Source organism: Lissotriton helveticus, chromosome 2_1 (genome assembly GCF_964261635.1).
Source record: "Lissotriton helveticus chromosome 2_1, aLisHel1.1, whole genome shotgun sequence".
In the NCBI taxonomy this organism is placed as follows: domain Eukaryota; kingdom Metazoa; phylum Chordata; class Amphibia; order Caudata; family Salamandridae; genus Lissotriton; species Lissotriton helveticus.
The window spans coordinates 872,203,100-872,226,831 of NC_136059.1; the positions used below are offsets into that span (position 1 = coordinate 872,203,100).

Here is a 23,732-nt window from a genome sequence, read left to right on the forward strand (position 1 = left end):
GATTCTTATGAGAAGGGTCTCGCTAAAGGAGAACAAAATATTGCCTCATGGGAAGAGCCTTTTTTTAGTCCCAGAGGAGAAAAAATAGATAGTATATTCAGATATCCTTGGGACAAGATCTGAAGAGCAACATCAGGGAGCCTATGCGAATAAATCTAGAGGCCAAGTATCATCTGAACTTCCAAGGAACAGATAGGATGGGACATAAGAGAAGGTGCCCTTACCTGAGTACGGTTGGGTCCTCTACGAGACAGACAGATCCTTATGGGGTGCCTTACCTCTGTAGGAAGGGTAGCACTTAGCCACCTTTACAGCACCAGCTCTCGTCTGCACTAATGTCCATTCCGGGGAGGGCACACGTCAGAGAGGGTACCTCCAGCTCAGCACATGCAGGGGAAGGCCCACCTATCCCCAGTTTTCTTTCACAAGTGACTATGCTGCCAGCCAGATGACATGCTAGATAGCACACTAACCAGGGAGCTTCACTATTAAGGGCCCTCGTGTGGCACACCCCAGGTTAGTGTAGGCAAAATCTCAAGCAACCATGACAGAGAAATGAGACAGTGTACCAGGCTGTGACTTCCAGCATCAGGTGAGAACATTTTATATGAAGGATCAGTTTGGTTCAAGTGAGGAACAGGCTCCAGATTACATTGCTGGGATCTTATTTGTAAGCGGGTAAATAAGAAAAATGCTTACACAGTGCCATTGTATTTCATATAACTGGGAAACCCTTTCTAGAGAGATGGAGTTGGCAGGTTGAAGTCCAGGGAGGTATACACAAACGGTTGTTTTTCTTTCTCACATAATCTTACGATGATAAATGTGAAAACAGGTCTTATCTCATTGGCCCCCGTTTAATTTGTAATGGAACTAGACACTGGAAGATGAAGGGATTTGCCTCAAATGCTCACTTTGTACAAGAGCGGAAGTGTGATTGGAAATAAGGTCTGTTGTTACAGCAGGTGACATTTTAGCCAAACAAAATGATCTGCAAATTCTTCAAACGGTGTTGCTACTCGACATTGAATACACTGGTAACTGGTGATGTGAGTATTGGTTGCTGTATAGAAATTATTTGGGCTTAGACATGATTTGAGTCCCAGTCACTCCTGCCAGGTAAGTAAGTTTCAAGAGAGGTGGATCCTCAGCGTCTGAGCGGTAAGATGGCTGTTTTATGCGAGAGAGAAACAGGTTCAGACACTGAAGCACAGCGAGTACTTTAAAGAACTCTCAATCAGCCTCGGTATGAATAGAAGGAACAAGACTTAACCATTGGCTGTTACACCCAAGCGGTAGAAAACCACTAAAAACAAAACTCAGACACAAACATCTGGCCACCTACTGATGCAAGAACACACATTCACCGGGTTAGCAGTGGAATGTCGCGCCCCGGCTGTGAGAGCACTTATCCTGGACTATTAAAGGGGACGGACGTGTTTTCTTGTTTGTGCTCCTTTGACCTCTCTGTTGATCTCTTCCACTAATGTGTTTGTCACCTGCGGTCACAGAGGGTCTTTTCTACATTACAGACAGTGTAGGAGGGAATGGCATCTTGAAGGGCCCGGATCCGGCCCAGCAGGTGCAGAGATGTCCCAGCTGTCGTCACTGTGGTGACCGCATTGAAGGATGCGTGGGCTCCACAGTGGCATCCAGAATGAAACAAGGGACATTAAAGGCAAGACAACGTTGAGTTGTTGATGATGGAAGGATTGTTGCATCATCAGAGTTACTCCATCCAACTGCTATATTATGTCCCCGCTCCGCCGGGCTTGTACCGCGCACTGAGATCTCTGCGCGCGACGAGGTCCCCAAGATGCGCTTCAGATTCTAAGTCTGGCCAGTCATTCATGATTATAACCAAAATATGATTGTGCACGTTGCCTGACAAGTCTCTCAGTTTATGGCAGCCCATGTGATGGAAATCGAAAGGTAGGGATGAAAAGGTAGATGGCAGATACATAAATAGAAAGATTAATAATTAGGAGCCACATAAGCAGAGAGGACAGTCAGACAAACTTTGTTTTGTAAAGATTGAGCATGTAAGATTTGTTCACACTGGATATCAGGAAACACAGGTTAATTTACTCTCGATCAGTTATCTTCATTTCGGTACATTTCAGCTGCTGTTGTGTTGCCAGCTTCTGAATACCGTGTTGCTTGTATGTAAAGGGCTGTGAGTGGTGCTGAGCCCATGGCACTGTAACCATGGCGAACAATGCCTTCCAGAAGTCGCACATGTGTACTTTTTATGGTCAACATTGAAGTGGTTTCAATCCTCTACTTATGCCTTCATTTCAAAGGTGTGAAGCACCGCTGAGAACTAACAACACTCCAACCCAAGCACTAGAGATTCAGTTCAAGATTTGTTCTGTACATTGTGCTTTATGCTAGGCTACGTTGCAGTGTACTGCAGACTAACACAAACATTGGCAAAACCAATCGTTCTGGCATTGACTGTCAGCCGCTTGGCTTTGTCAGTGCTTGCTTTGTTTTGTCAAGGTTTTTGTGATATTTTATTGTAGGGGAAAAAATCATTGGGTACAGGCAAAAATATTAGTTCATCTCATAAAACCCACATTGCTATAGTAGGCTCTGGTACATAAGGCACTACTTTATGTGGGGGGGTGCATCTGGTGAAGGGACAGAATGTTGTTACTGTTGTGAAGTTAGGCAATGGCTGAAATGGGCTAATCCACTGCCGATGCTCTGTGCTGTACTTGGCAGAAGAAAAAAGTGAACAATACATCAACAGACCAACGGATAAAGAGGGCTTGCTGAATTCTCCTGTAAGTAATGAAATTATGTATATATGCATGCAGACAAACACACACACACATATATTTCTCTGCGTCGTCACTTTCAGTCTCAACGTCTCAATTTCCTTACTACACCCTGTCCCTAGCAGCCTGCACCACAAGTATGCCTAATAGGGTACAGAAGAGTTTATTCTGGATGTTTTTCAGTCTGAACTATCTACCTCTGGACCCAGTGATGATCTTCAACCAGTTTTACCTATGGCTTTCTAAGGCCTTCTACACAGTGATTCCCGTCAAAGCCTCACACAGCTGACAGGACGACCTGGAAGGCTGCTTGGTTTAACTGTAAAGTAAATTAACTGAAATTAGAAACAAGACACCTCCAAAATGCATTAAAAAAAGTACAAATACTGGCAGAAGACCAAACTCCAGCTAAGTACTAAAATCTAACAAAGCAATAGTTAAGACACTCAGGAGATCTCACTTCTCCCACTATATCTAGGCCCAACTAAAAAACTTTTCAAAATCATCTCTGATTTCTGCAACCAGCTCTGCACATTAGCCTGCATCAACTGCTCTCAGGAACTTTGCAAATCTCTGGTAGACGATTTTGTAGCCCAGGAAAGTAGTCAGTGACCACCTTCCATTATCAATCACACTAAATCCCATTGCCACCAACACAAAACCAACACTTTGCTTTTTCAACCTGCTTGCCACAAAAGCAACCAACGAACAAGTCAACTCTATCAGTACAGCCGGCTACACAGCAAAACTGTGCCACGCAAATATATTCAAGAGCATCCTGCTTGCAGTCTCTGCTGCCACAACCTTCAATCGTTAGCTCCTCTCTTTCAGCTGGAAAGTTCTCCATGGAGCTAAAACATTTTATATCAAAATCATATTAACGACAAACGTTCTTATCCAGACTTGCCCGGTGTACCACGAACCTATATCCAATGGACTGTTTCTGGATTCCTTGAACAAACCCACATCATGTCAGATGGACACATAGGATTTGGACAAGGAAGAGGCACACAGTCTGCTATGACAGAGTCGAGACAATCCCACCAAAAAACATAGCTAATTTCGACTTAGTTGAGCACAAACTATTACACCAAAGGCTAATCAGCACAGAATACGGGGTATGGCCCTTAGCTGGAGCTAATCCTACCTCACAGATTGAGTCTACATTTTTTTACGCTTCATCCATTCTGATCAGCACTCTCCACCCATCAGTTAGGTGTCCCTCAAGACTTGACCATCTCCCCTCTTCCATTTTTATACACCTGCTGCCACTACCTGTGTATGCCTGTTATTTTAAGATTATGTGTTACAACTACACAGACAATACTCAGATCATCCTAAAACTGGAAACCACCAGATCTAGATACTTCAGGCCTCGACTAAAGCTCTCATGCTCTAGGCCATTGGATGCTCCAGAACCATCTTGAATTTAACTCCTGAAAAATGGAGGTCTTTACTTATGAATCAAGGTACAAATATCATCTCACTATGGCTTGACCTCTGAAGATTGGACTGCTCTTTCCACCTCAAAGGAAGTTAAGATCCAGAGAGTGATCATGGACTCCAACCTCTTGCTCCATATTCAAGTGAGCAAATGCTCTTTTTACCCACACAAATATTGTGTGGTGTATTCCCTCACCCTGTCTTTCTCCACATGGTCCTGGCCTTGATAGTTCTAGCACTGTTACATCTTGATTAATGCATTGGACTGACTGGCCAGGCATGTAATCATCATTCTACAAGGCATACAGAATGCAGCAGTCATACAAGTTCCAAATCTGAGCCAGTGCAGGGCCTTCCCTTGGGACCCTGCCCCTGTTACCAGTCTCACTCTCAATATGCATATCCGTTGAGCCTCTCTGCATCACTCACCGTGTAGTCTGTCCACATAAGTAGTCTTCCTGCAACCCAAAGTCGGAATCTACAGTCAAAGTAGGAAATTCAGGCTCAAAATGGTCCCATTCATGTGTGTTACCCTATTTTAAAAAATCCTGCATGGTCAGCAGCTGCTCATTCTTACAGACAGGCGAGAAGAAGGAGAATCAGCAGTGGCCCACAGTTCAGAAAAGCAGAAAGGGACTTGCTGCTCCCCAAAATGTGATACGTCTGGTTGCAGGCTGAATGCCATTGTTTAGTGATATCTGTGCACAAATTGATTGCAATCTTGTTCCTTGAACTCTTTCACTTCTTACATCATGCGTAAGGTAGTGCGACATGCTCGCCACCACATGATTGGAGCGCTCCTACAAACCTCATGAAATAAAGCAGAACTTCCTACTCATGCCCCACACCTCAGCCAACACTCTTCCAGCTGTGCATAAAAAACGGAGTAGCGACGTCACAACCCAGAACGAGCTCATGGGCCCTCTCAGGAGCAGGGAAATGCTTTACAAATGCAATAAATGTCAACACAACACTATTTAGGGACAAATATCCTTGTTGGGACGTGATATTGACTCCATCCTCCCTGTACTCCCGGGATAAGGGATTCAAATGGATGTGCAAGGTGCACCTATCACAGAGGTCAAAGCAAGAAAATAAGGGTACGCTCAGTCTGCTAGAATAGGAACCAGGGACAACAATACATGTCAGCAACAGAAGTTCAATGACTTATTCTCGAAATAATATTACACAATGTTGTGGATGCAAACACTAGTGTTTGCATCCACATAATTGGGTAATATTATTTTGAAAATAAGGGCCATATGTATCAAGCACTAATACGTTCGCAAACGCCGAAATTCGCAGAATTTCGGCCTTTGCGAACGCATTTTTGCTAAATGGTATGTTTCAAAGAAATCTGCGTGTAAAATAAGGAATCGCAAAATTTGCGATTGCTTATTTTGCGATTGCATTTAAGGAATCGCAAATTTAGCGATTCCTTAAATGCGATGTAAGAAGCATAAAAAAATGCTAATTGGCCTTAAGGAATCGCAAATTACCACCAACTTCAAGTTGGTGATAATTTGTGATTTACTTGAAAAATGCACTTTTTTGCATTTTTTAAAGTGCAATGTGAAGCACATACATGCCCTTAGGGCATGTATGTGCGCCACATGTGCACCCATGCTTATTTCAGGGGTGCAACAGGGTGTCCTTTGGACACCCCTGCACCCTTGAAATTGTATTCTCAATTTGCGATTCGCTAATTGCTAATCACAAATTGAGAATGTCTTCCCATTTATTCCTATGGGCCTTTAGGCCCATAGGAATGAATGGGGAGGTATTCCTTAATTGCGAATTGCGATTCGCAATTAAGGAATATGTAGGATTCGCAAAATGTATTGCAAATCCTACATACATAGCATTTTGCGAATCTCAAATAGCGATTCGCAAAAAATCGCTATTTGAGAATCACAAAATGACTTCTTGATACATATGGCCCTAAGTCCTCAGTGAATTTATAACAGAGGTAGCCTTTTAGAACATAGAGAAATAAGATTTGTGGAGCTGTGCAGCTGTTTTAGTGCATTGGCACTTGCAGAACTGACTCACACCAGCACAGTTACAGGATACACATTCAGGAGGCGCTCAACTTGCAGAGCTGTCGAACACCTTCATAGCACGTTGCCTGTTAGTAAGCTGGTAGCATCCAGACATGAAGAAGAAAAGAAAGAAACACTGGATGACACTGAACCGGTTTTATGTGTAATACAGAAGAGGAAACAGAAACAGGCAAAGTGCACTGCCTCTCTTGAGGCGGCATTACAACCACGGGCAGGGGTTACCACTGAGTGTCGCTGAGGAGCAGAAGGAAGGGTATGCTATATGTGACTGCCTCACATCATAGGCCCCAGAATCAATGTCTATGTTAGTTTTTCACACAGAGGACAGAGACAGTTCAGAATGAGCATAAACGGATAATAATGAGTCATTGAATGAAGGTGACATGCAACTGCTACCCTTCACATAACCCACGCATGCGTAGTTGTGCCTCATTGTTGGTTAACCTGGCTAATTATCAGGTGACCATTATATTATTTCCTTACCACGTACTATTTTTGGGGGTGAGTTGTGGAGTGGGCTGTGAAGGTGCAGGTAGAGAGGAGCGCTGATTACCCAAATACGACTGGGTAACAAACTACTGGCAGTGGGGGTGTGTTGATTGTATTCATGCAATGCTGCAAACAATTTCAATAAAATAGTAGGAAAGTGAGAAATAAATACCCACGCGGTGCTCTTGCGGTATACCACATGAAATAACGGCTCTCGTTGCCCACCCACCCCGCATTCAGTGAGTGGCTCACCCCTCCTTCAGTGAATGGCCCACCCCTCCTTCAGTGAGTGGCCCACCCCTCCTTCAGTGAGTGGCGCACCCCTCATTCAGTGAGTGGCCCACCCCTCCTTCAGTGAGTGGCCCACCCCTCCTTCAGTGAGTGGCCCACCCCTCCTTCAGTGAGTGGCGCACCCCTCCTTCAGTGAGTGGCCCACCCCTCCTTCAGTGAGTGGCGCACCCCTCATTCAGTGAGTGGTCCACCCCTCCTTCAGTGAATGGCCCACCCCTCCTTCAGTGAGTGGCCCACCCCTCATTCAGTGTCTGGCGCACCCCTCATTCAGTGACTGGCGCACCCCTCATTCAGTGAGTGGCCCACCCCTCCTTCAGTGAGTGGCCCACCCCTCATTCAGTGAGTGGCCCACCCCTCCTTCAGTGAGTGGCCCACCCCTCCTTCAGTGAGTGGCCCACCCCTCATTCAGTGTCTGGCGCACCCCTCATTCAGTGACTGGCGCACCCCTCATTCAGTGAGTGGCCCACCCCTCCTTCAGTGAGTGGCCCACCCCTCATTCAGTGAGTGGCCCACCCCTCCTTCAGTGAGTGGCCCACCCCTCCTTCAGTGAGTGGCCCACCCCTCCTTCAGTGAGTGGCCCACCCCTCATTCAGTGAGTGGCCCACCCCTCCTTCAGTGAGTGGCCCACCCCTCCTTCAGTGAGTGGCCCACCCCTCCTTCAGTGAGTGGCCCACCCCTCATTCAGTGAGGGGCCCACCCCTCATTCAGTGAGGGGCCCACCCCTCATTCAGTGTACTGAACCCACCCGCATTCAGTGAGTGGCCCACCCGGCCCTCAGAGGTCATATATTTTCTCTGCACGTGAGACCCCAGTTCCAGAACACTTCTTTGGTCCTTCCCTCCGACCCCTGACAGAAGACGGCCGTTAAACAGCCCTCCCTTCAACAACCGTCCCATTGTTGCGCCGTTGGATTGGGCTGCGGGGGGCGACCTCTCGTTAAAGTGAGAGCAGCCCCCTTGAGCCCCCGTGCCACAGGCTCTCCTTTGTGCCGCCCTCACAGCGCCGAGATCCCGGCGCAGCTGACCGCCTCCATGTGTTACGGAAGGCAGCAGCTGCTCCAGGGCCGCTCAGTGGAGCCGCTGTGCCAGGTACTGGCAGCTGCCGCGAGCGCCAGGTAGGAAAGGGGCCGGCGTCGAGGCACATTCCTCTCCGTGCCCTCTGACTCTCCTCTCTGTGCCCCTGTCGCCGTCAGGTTCCCTCTGACAAGGGCACGGGCTGCAGTCCCTGCGAAATCACTGAAAGAGAATATCTCTTTCCAGTCTGAAGCGCTATCCCAGCAGCTGCGGAGGAATCCATCTTAAAAGCTAAGCAAGGCTCGAAATGTAGCTAAATGTTGTGTTCTGCGAGGGCATTCACTTCAGTCATGATGGGAGACTGAAACCCGACTGCCAGCCGTTGTCCTTTATTAAACACATTATGGTAGACACCTTTATTTTATTTTTATTTGCAAAGTTTTATATAGCGCTGGCTAGAACCGGAGGTATCGGAGCGCTTTACATAAGGATCAGTGAGTTACAGGTTCCATAATTACATTGACAAGTATTGACATAGGAGAAAAGAAGAAACCTGAGATTACACACTAATGTGAGATTATTAGCGCATACACACGACTAGTAAGGATAAAGTATTGACTTCCTGATATTTATTTAGGAGCTTTATATAGCAGCAAGTGTGGGCTCGCAGCTTCTTCAAAGCGCTGTGCTCTGATAATATTTTCCAAATCGGGCTACCTACCGAATAGTATAGATTTAAATGACATTTTGTTGAATCTGTCCATTATATGGTAAAAGTCAATTTCATGTGCACACATCTTTCCTTCCATAGTCCAAATCATTTTTGTCTCTTCAGCTGACTCTTGTTTCACAACTCGGTTGCTTCTTCGCGGCTGATGAGTATTCAGGGACGTAGCTCAGTCGTTGAGATTCGGGTACGGTGGAACTCAAATTTCCCAACTGAAAACAGCAGTGGGCCTCTGGGTGCCTGGGTGAGATGACCACGGTTCAGGACGGCTGTTCCCAGGAGGGACAATGCCAGTTCTGATTTGAATTGGGTGGGCTCTGGGGCCGATTTGGAGTTTGGTGGACAAGGTACTCCATTCTAATGTTGTCGTATTACCCGGTCTGCCAAATTTACGATCTGCCCTCCTGATTTTGAGTAGTGTGGACCACAAGTTTTATGCCAGTTTCCTCTGACGGCCCGACAGAGTAAGTGACCTTGGTTGTAAGCCATATGAATATACGCCTCTCTAGGGTGGATGGTCTGATGGCTTTTTTTTTACTTTCCATCACTGTGGCAGTGAGGGACAGTAAAAAAATACAAACGACCCACACCCAAAGGGGAAAAACCTCCCATGGTGTGGGGGGTCATTTGTCTTTTATTTTTCAAAAACAAACTCTTGCTTTGGGAGTTAGTTTTGAAAAATAAAAAACTTTGGAAAGGTATGACAGCCTGATGTCATGTTTGACAGAGATGTCTGTCAAATGTTTCCTGCTGTGTCAGGAACCTCCATGACAGTGGTTCCTGACAATGTATAGAGCTGTCCGTGGGCTGGCGGACATCCCTAAATTTGGCGAGAGGAGTAAAGGCAGGGTGGCAGATGTAAAGTCCTCCACCACCTTGTCTGCCATTACTCCGCCCACCGAACCCTAATCAGACCCTCTGTCTAGAGTGGCCCAGTGGGTGAAAAACGATGGTTTGGAATGTTACCCAGAAGGATTGCCAATGGTTAGACTATTTGCAAGCATTCGTCTCATCGTCTTTTGGGTGTTTGATTACAGTAGTATGCCTAGAAACCAGATGCTGGTGCAACTTTCTAAACCTACTACTGCTAATATTTGTGAATACTAAAACGTAGTAAATTTACATCCATTCAAGGAGACTTCTACGGGTGGAAATTGCTAATTTATTCAGTAAACCAGTCATTAATTATATTTAAGTTCTTGATCTAAAAATGAACAAGATTAAACTTCTAAGGAAACCAGGAATATGATAGAAGTTGACACAGACATAGCAGACCCAATTCAGGCCCCCCCCCGTCCAACTACCAAGCCAGGAATGCATTTATTTTGGGGTGTCACACCCCCCTGAAATTACGGCCCAGTGAACATTATCCGTCAATTTTCACCCAGTTTAAAGCTCTATATTAACTCAACCCAACTGTTTTCAGAATAGACAAAGGACTGTTTAGTATCAAAAATCTACACACGAAATAGGCAACTGTACTATCAGAATGTATAATGTTTTTCCGTTAGAAAGAGCTGGTAATAACATCATGGTGACAGCGGCAGTTTGATGTTTGTTGCAGCACAGGTGTCATAGAGTTATATCTCCCTTTCTCCCCTCCTTGCAGCTGCCACCCCATGTCTGGAGAATGCACCTGCAGGCCCGGCTGGGCCGGACTCTACTGCAACGAGACCTGCTCTCCTGGGTTCTATGGCGAATCCTGTCAGCAGGTCTGCGACTGCCAGAACGGAGCCGACTGCCACAGTGTGACCGGGAAATGCGTCTGTGCCCCTGGGTTTATGGTAAAGTTTATAGTAGCCTTTAAATAAAATTGGTTCCAATTGTTTTTATTTTTATTTTTTCATTATGGAAAGTTTTTTTCCAATGGTTTAAACCTGGTGAATGACCCCCAGGATGTTAACACACAACAACAGCTACAATTAGGACCTTTATATTTGTATTACTAACTTAAAGCCACATTTCTGGTGAGACAATTGTCATTTTCAACTTTGAGTAAAAGAGAATCCAACATTCCTACAAAAACTCTAAATATTGGATGAGGCCGAGAGGTGGAACTTGGTGGAGCATGTGGTTCCCTGGAAATGTAAACCCTATAGTAACTTACGGTAAGGCTGCACACTCCCAATCTAAAGTCACTTTACTATTTCTTAAAACTATTTCACCAGTTCGTATATTCTTTTGAGATACAGTGCTTATATATATTTAGGTGGGAAACAACCATCTTAGGAGTCCCCTCCTGAGACAAGTTAGAGTGAAGTGATGAGATGGTGCTTATGAGTGGTGCCTAGTTTATAAAATAAGTGCCGGGCAACCAAGTTCCCCTCAGAAGCCTGCGGCCTGTGCTATTGAATGTCGGCGTGCTGTATAGCAAGGTTACACAGTCTTGATTCCACCTCGTGCCTCATTAGTCCACCACCAGATGCTCCCTCCCCGTTCATCTCATTCTTGCAGGTCTTTTTCATCCCTGCTTTCTCCCTTTGTACTGTTTTTTTGTCTTTCAGTTCCTATTCCTTCTTCCACCTTTTGTATTTTTCCCTCACCTGCTCTGGGTCAAAGTCTTATGAGGAAAAATAAGTGCCATCACCAAAAAGGAGTGGCAGTGGGCCGCACCTGCAACCACTGGCTCAAATGAGGCACTGCATACAGTCTTAGCCACAATGTACAGCAGATCTGAGAGGTCTCATTCATGCAGTTCGGGGTATATAACATTATAATTAATTGGTGGTGACAGAAATGACCCATCACACACTGAGCACATCATTTTGGTCAAACTTTGGATGCAAAGAGACAACTGTGAGCGTTTTGTAGGAACTGTGTTCTATCTAAATGTGCCTTTGGAGGTATTGTTAAGAAACCACATGAGATTGAACAATTTATTTCATGAACTCATAATACCGCTCTTAAAACATCTATAACGTTCTTAAGAAGCCCCACTTCTTGTCTGCTCATGCCACTCTTGCCTCCTCTCAGTCAAAATGTCAGTTGAGTAGAAGCTCTTCTTATAAACTCAACCTGTGTAGGGCAAGTTAGACCAAAGTTTCCTCCTACATCCTCATCACTGGTGGACACCACTGGGTGTGGTGCAGTTGCTTCAGTAATGAGACACTCGCACTCTGATACACTTTTAAATACTAAGGGGTGACCCTGGCTGTGTAACATGCACTGGAGCTGCATGCTCATGATTGTCTTTGATCGCATCACAAACATTGTCAGAAGCCATAATCTGCCTTTTCAACTGCTGTGTGTCCTCTGACAGGGAGAAGATTGCTCCTTGCCTTGTCCCCCAGGGACCTACGGAGCCAACTGTTCATCGGTGTGCACCTGCAAAAACGGCGCTTTCTGCTCTGCGGTGGATGGCGCGTGTACCTGCAAAACAGGTGAGACCCGCACAGATCTTCAGTATTGTCTGTTTCAACCACCATTTCTGTTGCTTCAAGCCGCCCAAGATGTGTCATTTGTGGCTGTTTTTACGGGAAGAGTTACTGTTTTATACTAAAAACAACCAAACAGCTCACTAGCGCCAAGTGTTCGTAGGACCCACCTGGTTGAAACTTAAAACTGAAATGATGACAGTAGAGTGAACTGAAGAAGGTGATCTTGTCTGAGTGGATTAGCTTTTCATTTGCGTTTCTTGGAGGGTTCATTCTGGTCACAATCAGTGCTGCGTATCGTACTGTGGTGGAGCCAGTCTCTTTGTTTTGTTGACCAACCTAATTCTTATTTCATCCAGAATAAACAAGTAGGAGGCACCAAAACAGTTTTATCCCTTTTTTATTTTTTTTACTCTCGTTCCATCGTTTGTCAAAATGTCAACATACTATTATGCTGTTTCTCCATATAATTCAATCTATTTTATGTTTCAGAATTTCAAAATATAGAACAGCCAACACGTTTTGCTACATTATAGCTTCCTTAGTGCTAAAGTACGGGCCTAATAAAATTCCTGATATTTTCCACGGTGAACAACCTTTACCACGCATTTTTTACAACGCAGTACTATTAGCACGCATTTTTTACCACGCAAAAACTTTCACCACGCATACGTGGTAAAAGTATGCGTTGTAACGTCATACATCCATTTTCCACTCTCCACATTCCAATTTACCAATTGCTGATGAGGGGTTATATCTTATTTGTCTCCTCTAATGAAGTATCCAATTATATAGCAAGTAAAAGAAGAGAATTTTAAAAGTGGATGAGGGATCCATGTTAATTTCCCATCTGGACATACACAATCTTTATCGTTGAATGCTGGTGGGATAAGGGGGTGGCATTAGACCAAATAATGAATCTCTGTAGAAGCCAGATACATACGTTATTCCATTTCAGTAAAGCTCCCTTCAGACATCTTACACGGGTTTAAATGTCCTCAAAAATCAAGAACATGGTAAACCCATTGACAGAGCACCAGCAGCAACCTCCTCACTTTTGCTTGGGATTCTATTCTCTACTAAGACAGCTCCATAATTTGCTTTTCTCTGATATCTCTGTATGATGGCCTATGCAGGAGGGGCTGCCTTTCAAATTATTTTCCTCTCCTCTAATTTTTGGCTTTTGTTTCCTGTGGGCAGTTGAAAAATGCACTTCAGACACCACTCAGTGGTAAAATGTTGCTGTCCACAGGTTCTGCCGGGGGATGTATTCTGTGCTTCCGGGTTCAGATCTTTGAAGAAACTGGTGTCCACCTTTTATACGGTGGCTGAAGGTGAGATGTGTAGAGTGCCAGCAGCACCTGAGATGGCACACAATTCTTTCAAGCCACTTCTTCAGTGGGTATAAAGTTATTTCCCTAACATGCCATGATGTGACTTTGCTCAAGGTAGCTCGTGATTTCCCTCTTGAGTACATAGCCACAAAATATATAAAAAAAAATAGAGCCATAGTGTTGCTACATCCACTTTTCAGTGACTAAACCAGGTGATGAAGTGGATACTTCATTTGCAAGATGGTCTGTTACCGGCAGTGCTTAATTTGAAAAAAAATAAGTGCCAGTGCTCTCGTCAGGAGCCCACTGCAGCTTGCACCACCAATTGCCACTGCCGTGATGCCAATGATAGTAAAAACACATCTACCACCCACCACACTCCTACAAGTGTGACAATTCAGACTATTTCAGGTCCCCAAAGGTATAAGAATTGCTTGGGCTGCAGACAATAGTAATTTTTAATGTATAATGTATAATAATTAACTGTTGTTGTGGTCATCTCTAAATTAGCCAGACAGAGCCACCTTGAGACAGACTGTTGCAAGCGCTGGTGTTGACAGCTAAGTGCCGGTGCCGAGCACCAGCAACCACCGGCTCAAATTAAGCACTGGTTACTTGTTCTGTAAAAAGTGCTTTATTTACCTTACCTGGTTCTCCCTCACCAGACAGGTAACAGGTAAGGATTATTCACCACCAGCTAACTGAAAATAAATGGTGTTCCAGAATGCACCTGGCGATGAATTCTCTTTGGTCATTAGTAGCTAAATAAAAAGTGCAGTCTTTGAATTCTTAATACTGTCATGATTGTGGCAGGCAGATGTTTGAAACATGACTCCACTATGCCATGTATTCACTATAGCAGATATATAAACAGACTTGTTATATTATTTTAGACACATTTTTGTAGCACACAGTTTGTCATTAGTATGGCTTTATACTGCTCTCTGGGGTACCTTTCACTTGATTTAAATGCTTGATTCGCAGCCTAGAGAATACGCCATGGTCTGATGACGTGGTTTGGTCATTGTATTCTGGTCTGTGTTGGGTGTTGAAGTGTTATTCCGTGAGCTTAGTGTGTATGTTTTGGTGCTGGAAAGGTGCAGGTGGAGAAGTTCACTGACTGCTTAGGCATCATTTAGGCTTAACATGCCTGCAGTCCATAGCCTAAGTGTGACCTTGATGGCTCTGTAGCTTATTAGGACTGTATTGAATGTGTTTCGAGTATCTTTGTGGAAGGTGCTCTCAACTGCATGAAATATCAGTGCTATATTGGCTGTAGCAGAAGTGTCCTGTCTAATATGAATTGTTGGTTGTTCATTTGTGGCATCTCTTCTTGCCAAGTGCTTTTGAGAGCACTTTAGTATATTAAGTACTTTGTTTATCTTTGCTGTGTTGAATGCATACAAAGTTTTCTGTCTTCTTCTGCTGGATGTTTGTGTGTGGTGTTCTCGGGGACAAAGGGCTGTTAGGCTGATTTTAACGCACAATGCTATACACAATGTATATATGTAATGATATATAACATGTATATAAAGTATACATGTGCTGACTTGGAAATAGGAGAAGTGTTCTATCTAGTGTGCTCTGTTAGGTGTTTTTATGTGGTGATTATTTTAAGAAATATGTACCATATGTATAAAAAATGTTGCATCCACAAACGTTGCGAATGAGTAATTTTGCCCATTTGCGAATGCAAAATAGACTTTCAAGATATATGAAAAGCTTTGCAGTCGCAGTCTTAGGTCATCGCAACACTCACGATGACCTAAAATTGTGACTACAAATTGCGATTCCCTTAGCACATTACCAAGCATTTTCTAAATGCAAACTGAGCATTTAGGAGATGCTATTACCGTAGACTGCAAGTCGATGGTAACTATGTGCAAATGTAAACTTTTTTACAAAAATTCATTTTTCAAAATGCCATGTAGCGCACACATGCCTCTAGGGCATGTGCGCGCTTTACATGCCTCCAGGGCAGGTGCACGCTTTATATGAGCACATTTGTTTGGGGTGTGCTTCTGAGTGGCCATAGGCTTCCGGACACCCTTGGTATAGCATTACCTAATTTGTAATTACAAATTAGGTAATCGCAAATTAGGTAATGCAAAACCATTTGCACCTAACAACTATGGGCCTTTGGGTCTATAGGAACAAATGGAGTACCATCACCTAATAGCGATTACCAAATTGCGATCGCTAATCCTTAGGAATTGCTATTAGGTAATCGTAATTTTCTTACATACCATTTTCCATTCTTTAAATAGCAATTACCTAAAATTCGCTAGTTAAGGAATGCAAAATGAATTTTTGATACATGTGGCCCATGGCCTTTTCTGGTTACTCAGCCATCTGTCTAATACGATGTAAATTCCCTATCTGAAAGGACGTGACTGTCAATGTATGAGGTAGGATACACATGCTGGTCCCAGGATGGCTTTAGGCCACTATTGACAGTCTTTTTTCTCTTTCTGCTTATCCTTGTGTTAGGCTGGCATGGCGTAGATTGCTCAATCAACTGTCGCAGCGGCACTTGGGGTCTGGGATGCAACCTCACCTGCCAGTGCCTGAACGGAGGCGCCTGTAACACCTTGGACGGAACCTGCACCTGTGCCCCAGGATGGCGAGGAAGGAAATGTGAACTCCCCTGCCAGGTACTGGCACAGGCCTGCAAAGCCGGGCAGAGAGACTGAAAGCAATGACGGACTCTTTAGCAGGGCTATACGAATATCTTTGAAATGTATCACCCTGCTGAAAGCAGCATTCCCCACTCACTCAAGGGACCCTTCTCATTTGCTTCTCAAGTAATGATTTCACACCCGAGAGCACCACGAATATATCACATGTAGATTTTTGTGTGAAATTTTCGATTCTGCAGTAAAAAACGAGAATTGGACGCTAACCGGACCAGAGGGGACCAGGGGCGTAGCTTGGTCAATAAGATTGGGGTGTGGGGGTGTGTGGGGGGGGGGTTCATTTCCCAACAGTCACGCACCCTGGGATATCTTGTTAAAACACATAATCTGAGAAGCAGGACATGGAGGGAGGAAGGGGGGGCTTAAGAGGGCGCTTTGTTAGAGGCACTTACAACACAACATTTTTCAATGGAATCAAAAAAATGTAGGCCTTCAAAACAAAGAGAGAGAAAGAGAATATATATGTCACTATGGGCATGTGAAATTGCCACTTCATCATACCCGACTGAAAGCCCTTGTACCCAAATATTTACTGCAGAATACATGTTTTAAGGGGAATGTAACAACCCAAACACCCCCTGAAGCAACGCCCCAGGAGGGGAGTGTGGCTGAGCTATTTACAATGCTGGAGAGGGCAATTTATGAAGACAGTCCGAGATCACTTATACATCTAATGTTCAAAAAGGAGGATTAGAGTCATTTTACAATCCTTAAATTAATATTTAGGGAGAAGGTCTATATTTAAAGAGGTATCCCTTATAAAGATAGTTAACATATAAATAAAATAAAAATGGTAGCTGAAAACTGTAAAAAAAAAATGGAGGCAGTTTGTGTTTTTTTTAACGCAAAATGTTCAAACCTACAGATTTGCGGACGCTGGACACTCAAAGCGTTGTCTGGTGGTTCTCATGGGATATTGATTGCAACCCCTTTGAGTTCCAAGGTGAACCCTATGCTTGTCTGTGTGCCTCCTAACTCAAGGATAACATTTTAATGTAAACTGCCTTTTATCAGCATCTTCTGCTCTCACCTGACTTCTTAAGCATTGGGCTGCTAGCCTTTGAAGAAATCTTGAGAGGATACTGGGGCATGGCATAGGACATTTCCATGGTGGCACTTCCACAAATTAGCATTGGGACATGTGTGGTAAGCTGTAGTGGGAGCACTGCGGCAGTGTCAATTACATAAAAGAAGTACAATTATCTCTGAAGTTAGACTTTGTCTTGAAATGAAAGTTTTCTTTTGTTACATGAACAGGTTAGGGATTTATGTATCTTCAGTTATGTTTGCACCTTGTCACGAAATTCAAGTTTTGCCTATAAAAGCCACCGTGGTGGGGAGGTGAAAGAGGATTACATACAGTGAGGTGCAAGAGTACAGTGTCGCTGGTCAGGCATGTTAAAATGTTTGCGGTGCTTTGGTCAAAAATTGCATGCAGGCCCCACGTAGCACAACCACCTGCTTCTAAGTAAATCAATATATCCTCTAAGGGAAGGAAAAACACTGCAGCTCCGGAATGTGGGCCATCTAGTGGTTGGCTGCCTCATTATTAATCAACACAACAGGATTGCCTAAAAATAAATGAATATATTTTCTGGCATGAGCTTGGGACCAGGAAATTAATGGTCCCCCTTTTGATGGCGCTGTTGCTCGCGACCAGGAAAGTAGTACGTTAGACTATGGGTGGGTTATATTTTTATGCTTATTATTTTTTCATTGGTATTGTGTTGTGCTTTTTTGTTATCACAGGATGGCAGCTATGGAATGGATTGTGCTGAACGCTGTGACTGCAGCCATGCAGATGGTTGTCATCCCACCACTGGCTACTGTCGCTGTCTCGCAGGATGGGCAGGTAATGGGAACAAATGCTTGGATGCTATTTTGCGCTTAGCAGTGGGTGCACTTAGCTTGCTTTTGGTACCCCTGTCAGTTCACTGTCGGCCCACTCTTGAACATATCATGAAGGGCGACAGAAAGTGTGGGCGGAGCTGCTATATTTGGCATCACCAAATGCTCGTAGATCTTCTTATGATATCACAATCTGCAGGTCAGGCATGAAGGCCAGGCAGGTGACAACAGAGTAGCGGGAGGGTGCCACTTTCCAGAACACTTAATTAATGTGTCTCTGATTGAGATCAGAAGTAACAGTCTACATTTTCATTAAAATGTCTTTCACTGCTTATGAAGCCTTCTCCCCTTTACATTGATAGTTTATAGTGTGACTGTGGAGGGTCGAGAACATTTTTTGTGAAATTTGACACATTATGTGGTAAATTGTGTAGCAGATTAACTAAATCTATAATTATATGGTAAATACGGCAGCTACAGAACCACTTAAATCCACTGACCCTTACCATCGACCATTGTTTATCAACAACTGATTCACAAGCTTTAAACCTAAACATGTTATTTCCAATTAATATCCAGCATTAGAGGCACTTTGGAAAAAACAACCTTTTCAAACCAACTAGCACTAAATAAACATGTATTATAAATAATAGATAACAACTAACTGGGTGATACAATCCTACATTGCCATTTCACAGTTGTGATGTTAGTTACTAAACACTTTGCCTCTGGCTTCGTGGTTAATGATGTCGTCATTGGCAATATTGGACCATATTACTAAGTTACCCACTATGAAGCCTCTATAAATATCTGTTTCCTATTTCCCCTCGGATCTTTTAGATGGGAAAGTAATACTGAGCTAAGGTTTTGAGAGAGGAGGTGGTTTCCTCACTGGAAACTTTACAATTCCTCAATTTTGAATCTTGTCCTCATAGCTAGTTTTATTCGCAAAGCAAGGCATATTTCAGTGTGGTAAGTGAATCGCTGGTACACTAAGCCCTGTGGGAGGCCAGGAGGTGGTGGCTTGGTAGAAGACATTCAAACTAGGAGACCTGAGCTCTAATTATGACTTTCTCACTGCACCAAGGGGTGCTATAATAGGCACTTCGCCTCATCTCCTTGTGCCTCCGTTTCCTCTTTTTCTTCAATCGGAAGACCCCATAGACAAGATGATCATCAGTATTATGTGTTGCTTATGAAAATAAGGCCTATTCTGTTCAGCCAGGTAAACCTCGGGGATCATGCACTTTGCCAGGATAGGTGTCGCACGACTCCTCACCCACTCACTCATTGATGAGAGTGGAATCTGTATGGGTCAGTTGCGTACAATACAACAGCTTCCGTGTTGATGGTATTCAGCCTATACGGATTCAAACTTCTTCAAAAATGAACTCAAAATGTCCCTACTAAATACGACTCTGAGAGACCGGGACAGTTTATTGTTGACATCATAGTTTGCTACAGGTAAATTGAAGCCTGTTAAATCTGTGTTCAGTACCATGCAAGGATAGATGATATTTAGAATCATGTGCAAAAGTATCATGGTAAAACATGATTTAAGACGAGATCTATGCGGCTCTCACAACAACGTCAATGTGTGACACGACAACGTCAATGTGTGACACGACAACGTCAATGTGTGACACGACGACGTCAATGTGTGACTTTTGCTCTATCGCGTATGCCCATCTCAGAAGGGACACCGAATGTAACAGAGGCGCAACTAGACACTAAGTTTGGGGGTGCTAAGATATCAAAAAAGTGGGGGGCATCTTCAGGGCTTAGGTCAAAAATAGTGTGAGTCGTTTTTTCACTGTCCTGGGTCAATGTGTTATAAGAGGGGGTAATTTATCTGGACACTGTGTTGAACTGTGTATTTTAAAACAGTAGGAATGTTTTGAGCTAAGCAGGCCTAACCACACACAGGTGTGCTGGGCTCTCCCTAAAGGAAATTTAGCAAGCTGAGGGGCAGACACTTTTTTTTTTTTTTTAGAGTTTTATATAGCGCAAACTATACCCGAAGATATCAGGTATCAGAGCGCTTAACATAGCACCAGTTCTGTTACACAAGTACACATTCATTTTTGTTCGGCACAGGGAGATTAAGTGAATCACAGGATGGTGAGCAGCATTGGCGGGAATCGAACCCGGTTCCCCAGCTTCAACTTCCACCACTCGTGTATTTGAAAATACATTGGGCCATTAGAACTGGCAGGATGTGGAATTTGTTTCTAGTGTTTGACATTATCTGTGGAAACTATGCCAGTTGCTTTGGTTGTAGACTACTTTAAAAATGCTTACAAAATATTGGAGCATCCTTTCCCTAAAGAAGTTTTGGGAAAGTGGCGGCAAACGGTACAGTTTAGTAATTGTTCCTTTCATACTGCATTTACCAGCATATAACATCTTTACACTATTTGCGGGATGGAATGTTACTTCAGTCGAAAACCTTTGCTGTCATGTCATGGGGGAAGGATGCCTCAAGTTTGGTTATACCCTCAAGCTTGGAATGTTCCTCGCATTTAAAAGCTTTTGGAACAAATATAAAGCAAGGAAACCAGAACAAAGCGCAAGCATTTCTTCTGCTCCTCCAGCACAGACCCTGTCCCAAACTTACAACAGACTTCTGAAAACGGCTAAATCCGAATATTAAATGCTAACAGGCTTTATGAAAATAACTGGTACCAGTGCTTGAAGTATAATTTGTCTGTCAGCTGTAATTCTTGTAAAATGTTTACATATTTTTTTACGCATGGTATGGTGGGAGTTTTTCTGTAGATTCTCTGTGATGCGAAGGGATTGTCAAACCAGACTGTCTACGTAAATGCTCGGAAGTACCTTAAAAACAGGCCTGGCAGAAGGAGAAATAGGGCAAATCCGAAACCGAACCGAAAAAAGTTTTAGATACTCTAGGATAATCAGTCCGAGGAAAAGAGTGAGTTGCAGAGATACTCTGGTCTACTGTTTTACAGCGGGGCAGACAGGGTATGTAATCCGAATCCCAATATCATTTGATTTTCAGGAATAGTATTCTGAGCAGGAAGCATGCACTCCACAACAGTAAATACATCCATTTGGTATTATGCATTTTTCAAGCCCTGCCCTGCTGCCAATCTCATCTTTCCCTCTGAACAGGCGGAGCCGGTAAAGGTAAGAGTCTTGGGGCCGGGCAGGTGGGGGAAGTCGGCAGACAACGGGATGGAAATGAAATAAGTAAATAAAACCACTTACCTAGCGCTCGCAGCATCACCAAGTCGTCGAGCACAAGGTAAGTGGGTTTATTTATTTATTTATTTTCCCTATCCCGTCAACTCCGCCCCAACGCAGCGTTCTTACCTGTACCGGCCGCGCCTGCCTCCGACCGCTGTAAACCCTGGTTAAAGATTTTACTTCCCTAACCCTCATAGTCGCTGACTTTGTAGAAACCAAGTTATCTCTCCCTCAGCTGAATGTGCTTTTTAGGAAGAGACCCACCATGTGCAAATGGGGGACAGCCTGCTACTGCTGAGTGTCTCACCTGCCCTGGCAGCATATCACAGTGTCCAGTTCTCTGCCAAGTCCTGATTCCACTCACTGCCCCCAAATATATCTAGTTCCTTCCCTGTCCCATGCTGTTCTACTCTCTCCTAATCTCCATTAACTCTTTTTTCCTTTCTCCACCGTAGGTCAGGCACTGAAATGTGGCTCTTCATAAGGCATTGTTGCCTTGTCTGATGAAAAACCAGTGTCTTGGGTAGGCCACAAGTCCTATAAAAAGAAGTGGGGGGGACTGACCAAGTAAGACAATATACAAATGACCTCATGACGTCACGACGTAGCGCTATAAAAGAAATAAAATAGTGCTACTTAAATTATTTGTCCAAATACTGGGACAGACTAACCCATCTGACACTCTTACAGTGTCTGCATTTATCACATCAATTAAAAATCAGAAATGTCATTGTATCATTAAAAAGAAGTACATTTGAAGATTAAAAACAAAAAAATCAGAAATGAGTGCCAAAAAAATCAAAAGATATAAGACTGTCAAGAGTCTCCAGCCCTCTTTATCAATCGGGTTCGGGCATACCACATTGCGGTTAAAAATTTTGCCAAGGCAAACACAATTGGTGGGGATAGATCAGTCTTTAAAACTCTGTATGCGGGTAAAAATGTTCTGAATCCCATGTTTTTGAGGAGGGGGACCAGCCAGTATTTCCTGCTTTTCTGGTAGGCTCGACAGAAAAAAACCACATGCACGTCGTTCTCCTTTGTATGGGCACATGCAGGGCACGTCTCTACAGAAGGCCGACAGGACCATGCTACAGTAAAAGACCCAAGGGGTAGAGTCCCGTACCTCCATTGCAGGAATAATTTTCTGGTTAGCGCCGGAGTCATGCAGTCTAGGACGCTTTCAAGTTTATATGAATCTTTGGTTTTTATGAAGTGATGAGTCAGAGATCCTTCACGAGTGCTATCAAGAGCTCGAAAGAGCGTTTTGTCATAATACGCTCTTGACAGCGCTTTCCTCGGTATCATGTTGCTTGTATTTTCCGGATCTGACCATAGTTCTGGTAATCCAAGTATCTCGCAGGTTCTCTTGATGTAATTTAACCAAGGCGTCTTAGTGGCATTGGGCAGCGATAGAAATTCCTGTAACTCAGTTCTATAGGTAGCGAGGTCCGGACTGCTCCAAAGGCGGCGCCAAAAGGTTAATGGTTTAAGCCCTAGTTCCTCCGTGATGGGCCGCAGGCCCAGGTCCAGCCTTAGGGGCAGGAGTGGAGTACTTGGAGGAAGAGCTGTGAGCTCCCTGAGGAATTTGTTTTCTGTGGTCAGCAATTTTGGCGATGGAATGTGGCCCCACAACTCTCCCCTATAGGTAACTCCTCCCCGCGCCTGAACTTTATAAATTTGGATTGCAGGACTGAGTGGGCGATATGGTGACTTACTCGCTATTCTCATGATACCACCCGCCATCTGTGCCAGTTTCATATTTGCTTTTGACTGATGTGCCGATCACGTTAGATTTTGATTTAGGGTTATCCCCAAATACTCTATTGTGTGGACCCTTTCTAAGCGTACTGTACCAAGCAGGGGGTTGGGGCGGTTAAGGGGCATGGGGTTGAGAATCATAATTTTGGTTTTCTGCGGATTGATTTCAAGTCCCCTTTCTGTGCAGAACTCCAGAAAACCATCCAACACCCGTTGTATGCCCATCGGGGATTTAGACAGCAGCAGGGTGTCATCCGCAAACATAATTGCGGGCACCCTGCTGCCAGTCAGTTTTGGGGCGTCAGTGTTGGCAATCCTTGTCAGGTGCGCAATGACCCCGTTCACAAAGAGGCAGAACAGGGTCGGTGCGAGCACACAACCCTGTCTCACCCCTCTGCGAACGGGGAATCTTTCAGTTAGGTTGCCACTTCTCCCGCACCTGACACGTGCGAAGTTGTTGTGATGTAGTCTCATCAGGATTGCCAGGATGTCTTTCGGGACGCCCATCTCCTCCATTACCTTCCACAATCTTGGTCTTGGCACTAACTCGAAGGCAGCACGTAGGTCCACGAAGACCGTGTACAGAGTGCCGCCCTCGATCAATGCTGTCCTCCAGTATATGAGGTTCAACCTAAACATTTGGTCAGTTGTGGACACCCCCCTCCTAAATCCTGCCTGATATGGGGTCAAGGTATCCGTC

The 23,732-nt window shown here is 44.2% G+C and overlaps 1 protein-coding gene across 1 annotated transcript in view; it reads left to right on the forward strand.

Moving 5' to 3' along the window:
- The window catches only part of MEGF10 (multiple EGF like domains 10), a 293,827-nt gene that overhangs the window by 197,438 nt on the left and 72,657 nt on the right, over nt 1–23,732 (forward strand). The window contains exons 10-13 of the mRNA XM_078675602.1: nt 10,419–10,593; nt 12,069–12,189; nt 16,008–16,171; nt 17,963–18,065. Of these exons, the coding sequence (XP_078531728.1) occupies nt 10,419–10,593; nt 12,069–12,189; nt 16,008–16,171; nt 17,963–18,065 (563 nt within the window). The remainder of the gene's footprint in view (nt 1–10,418; nt 10,594–12,068; nt 12,190–16,007; nt 16,172–17,962; nt 18,066–23,732) is intronic.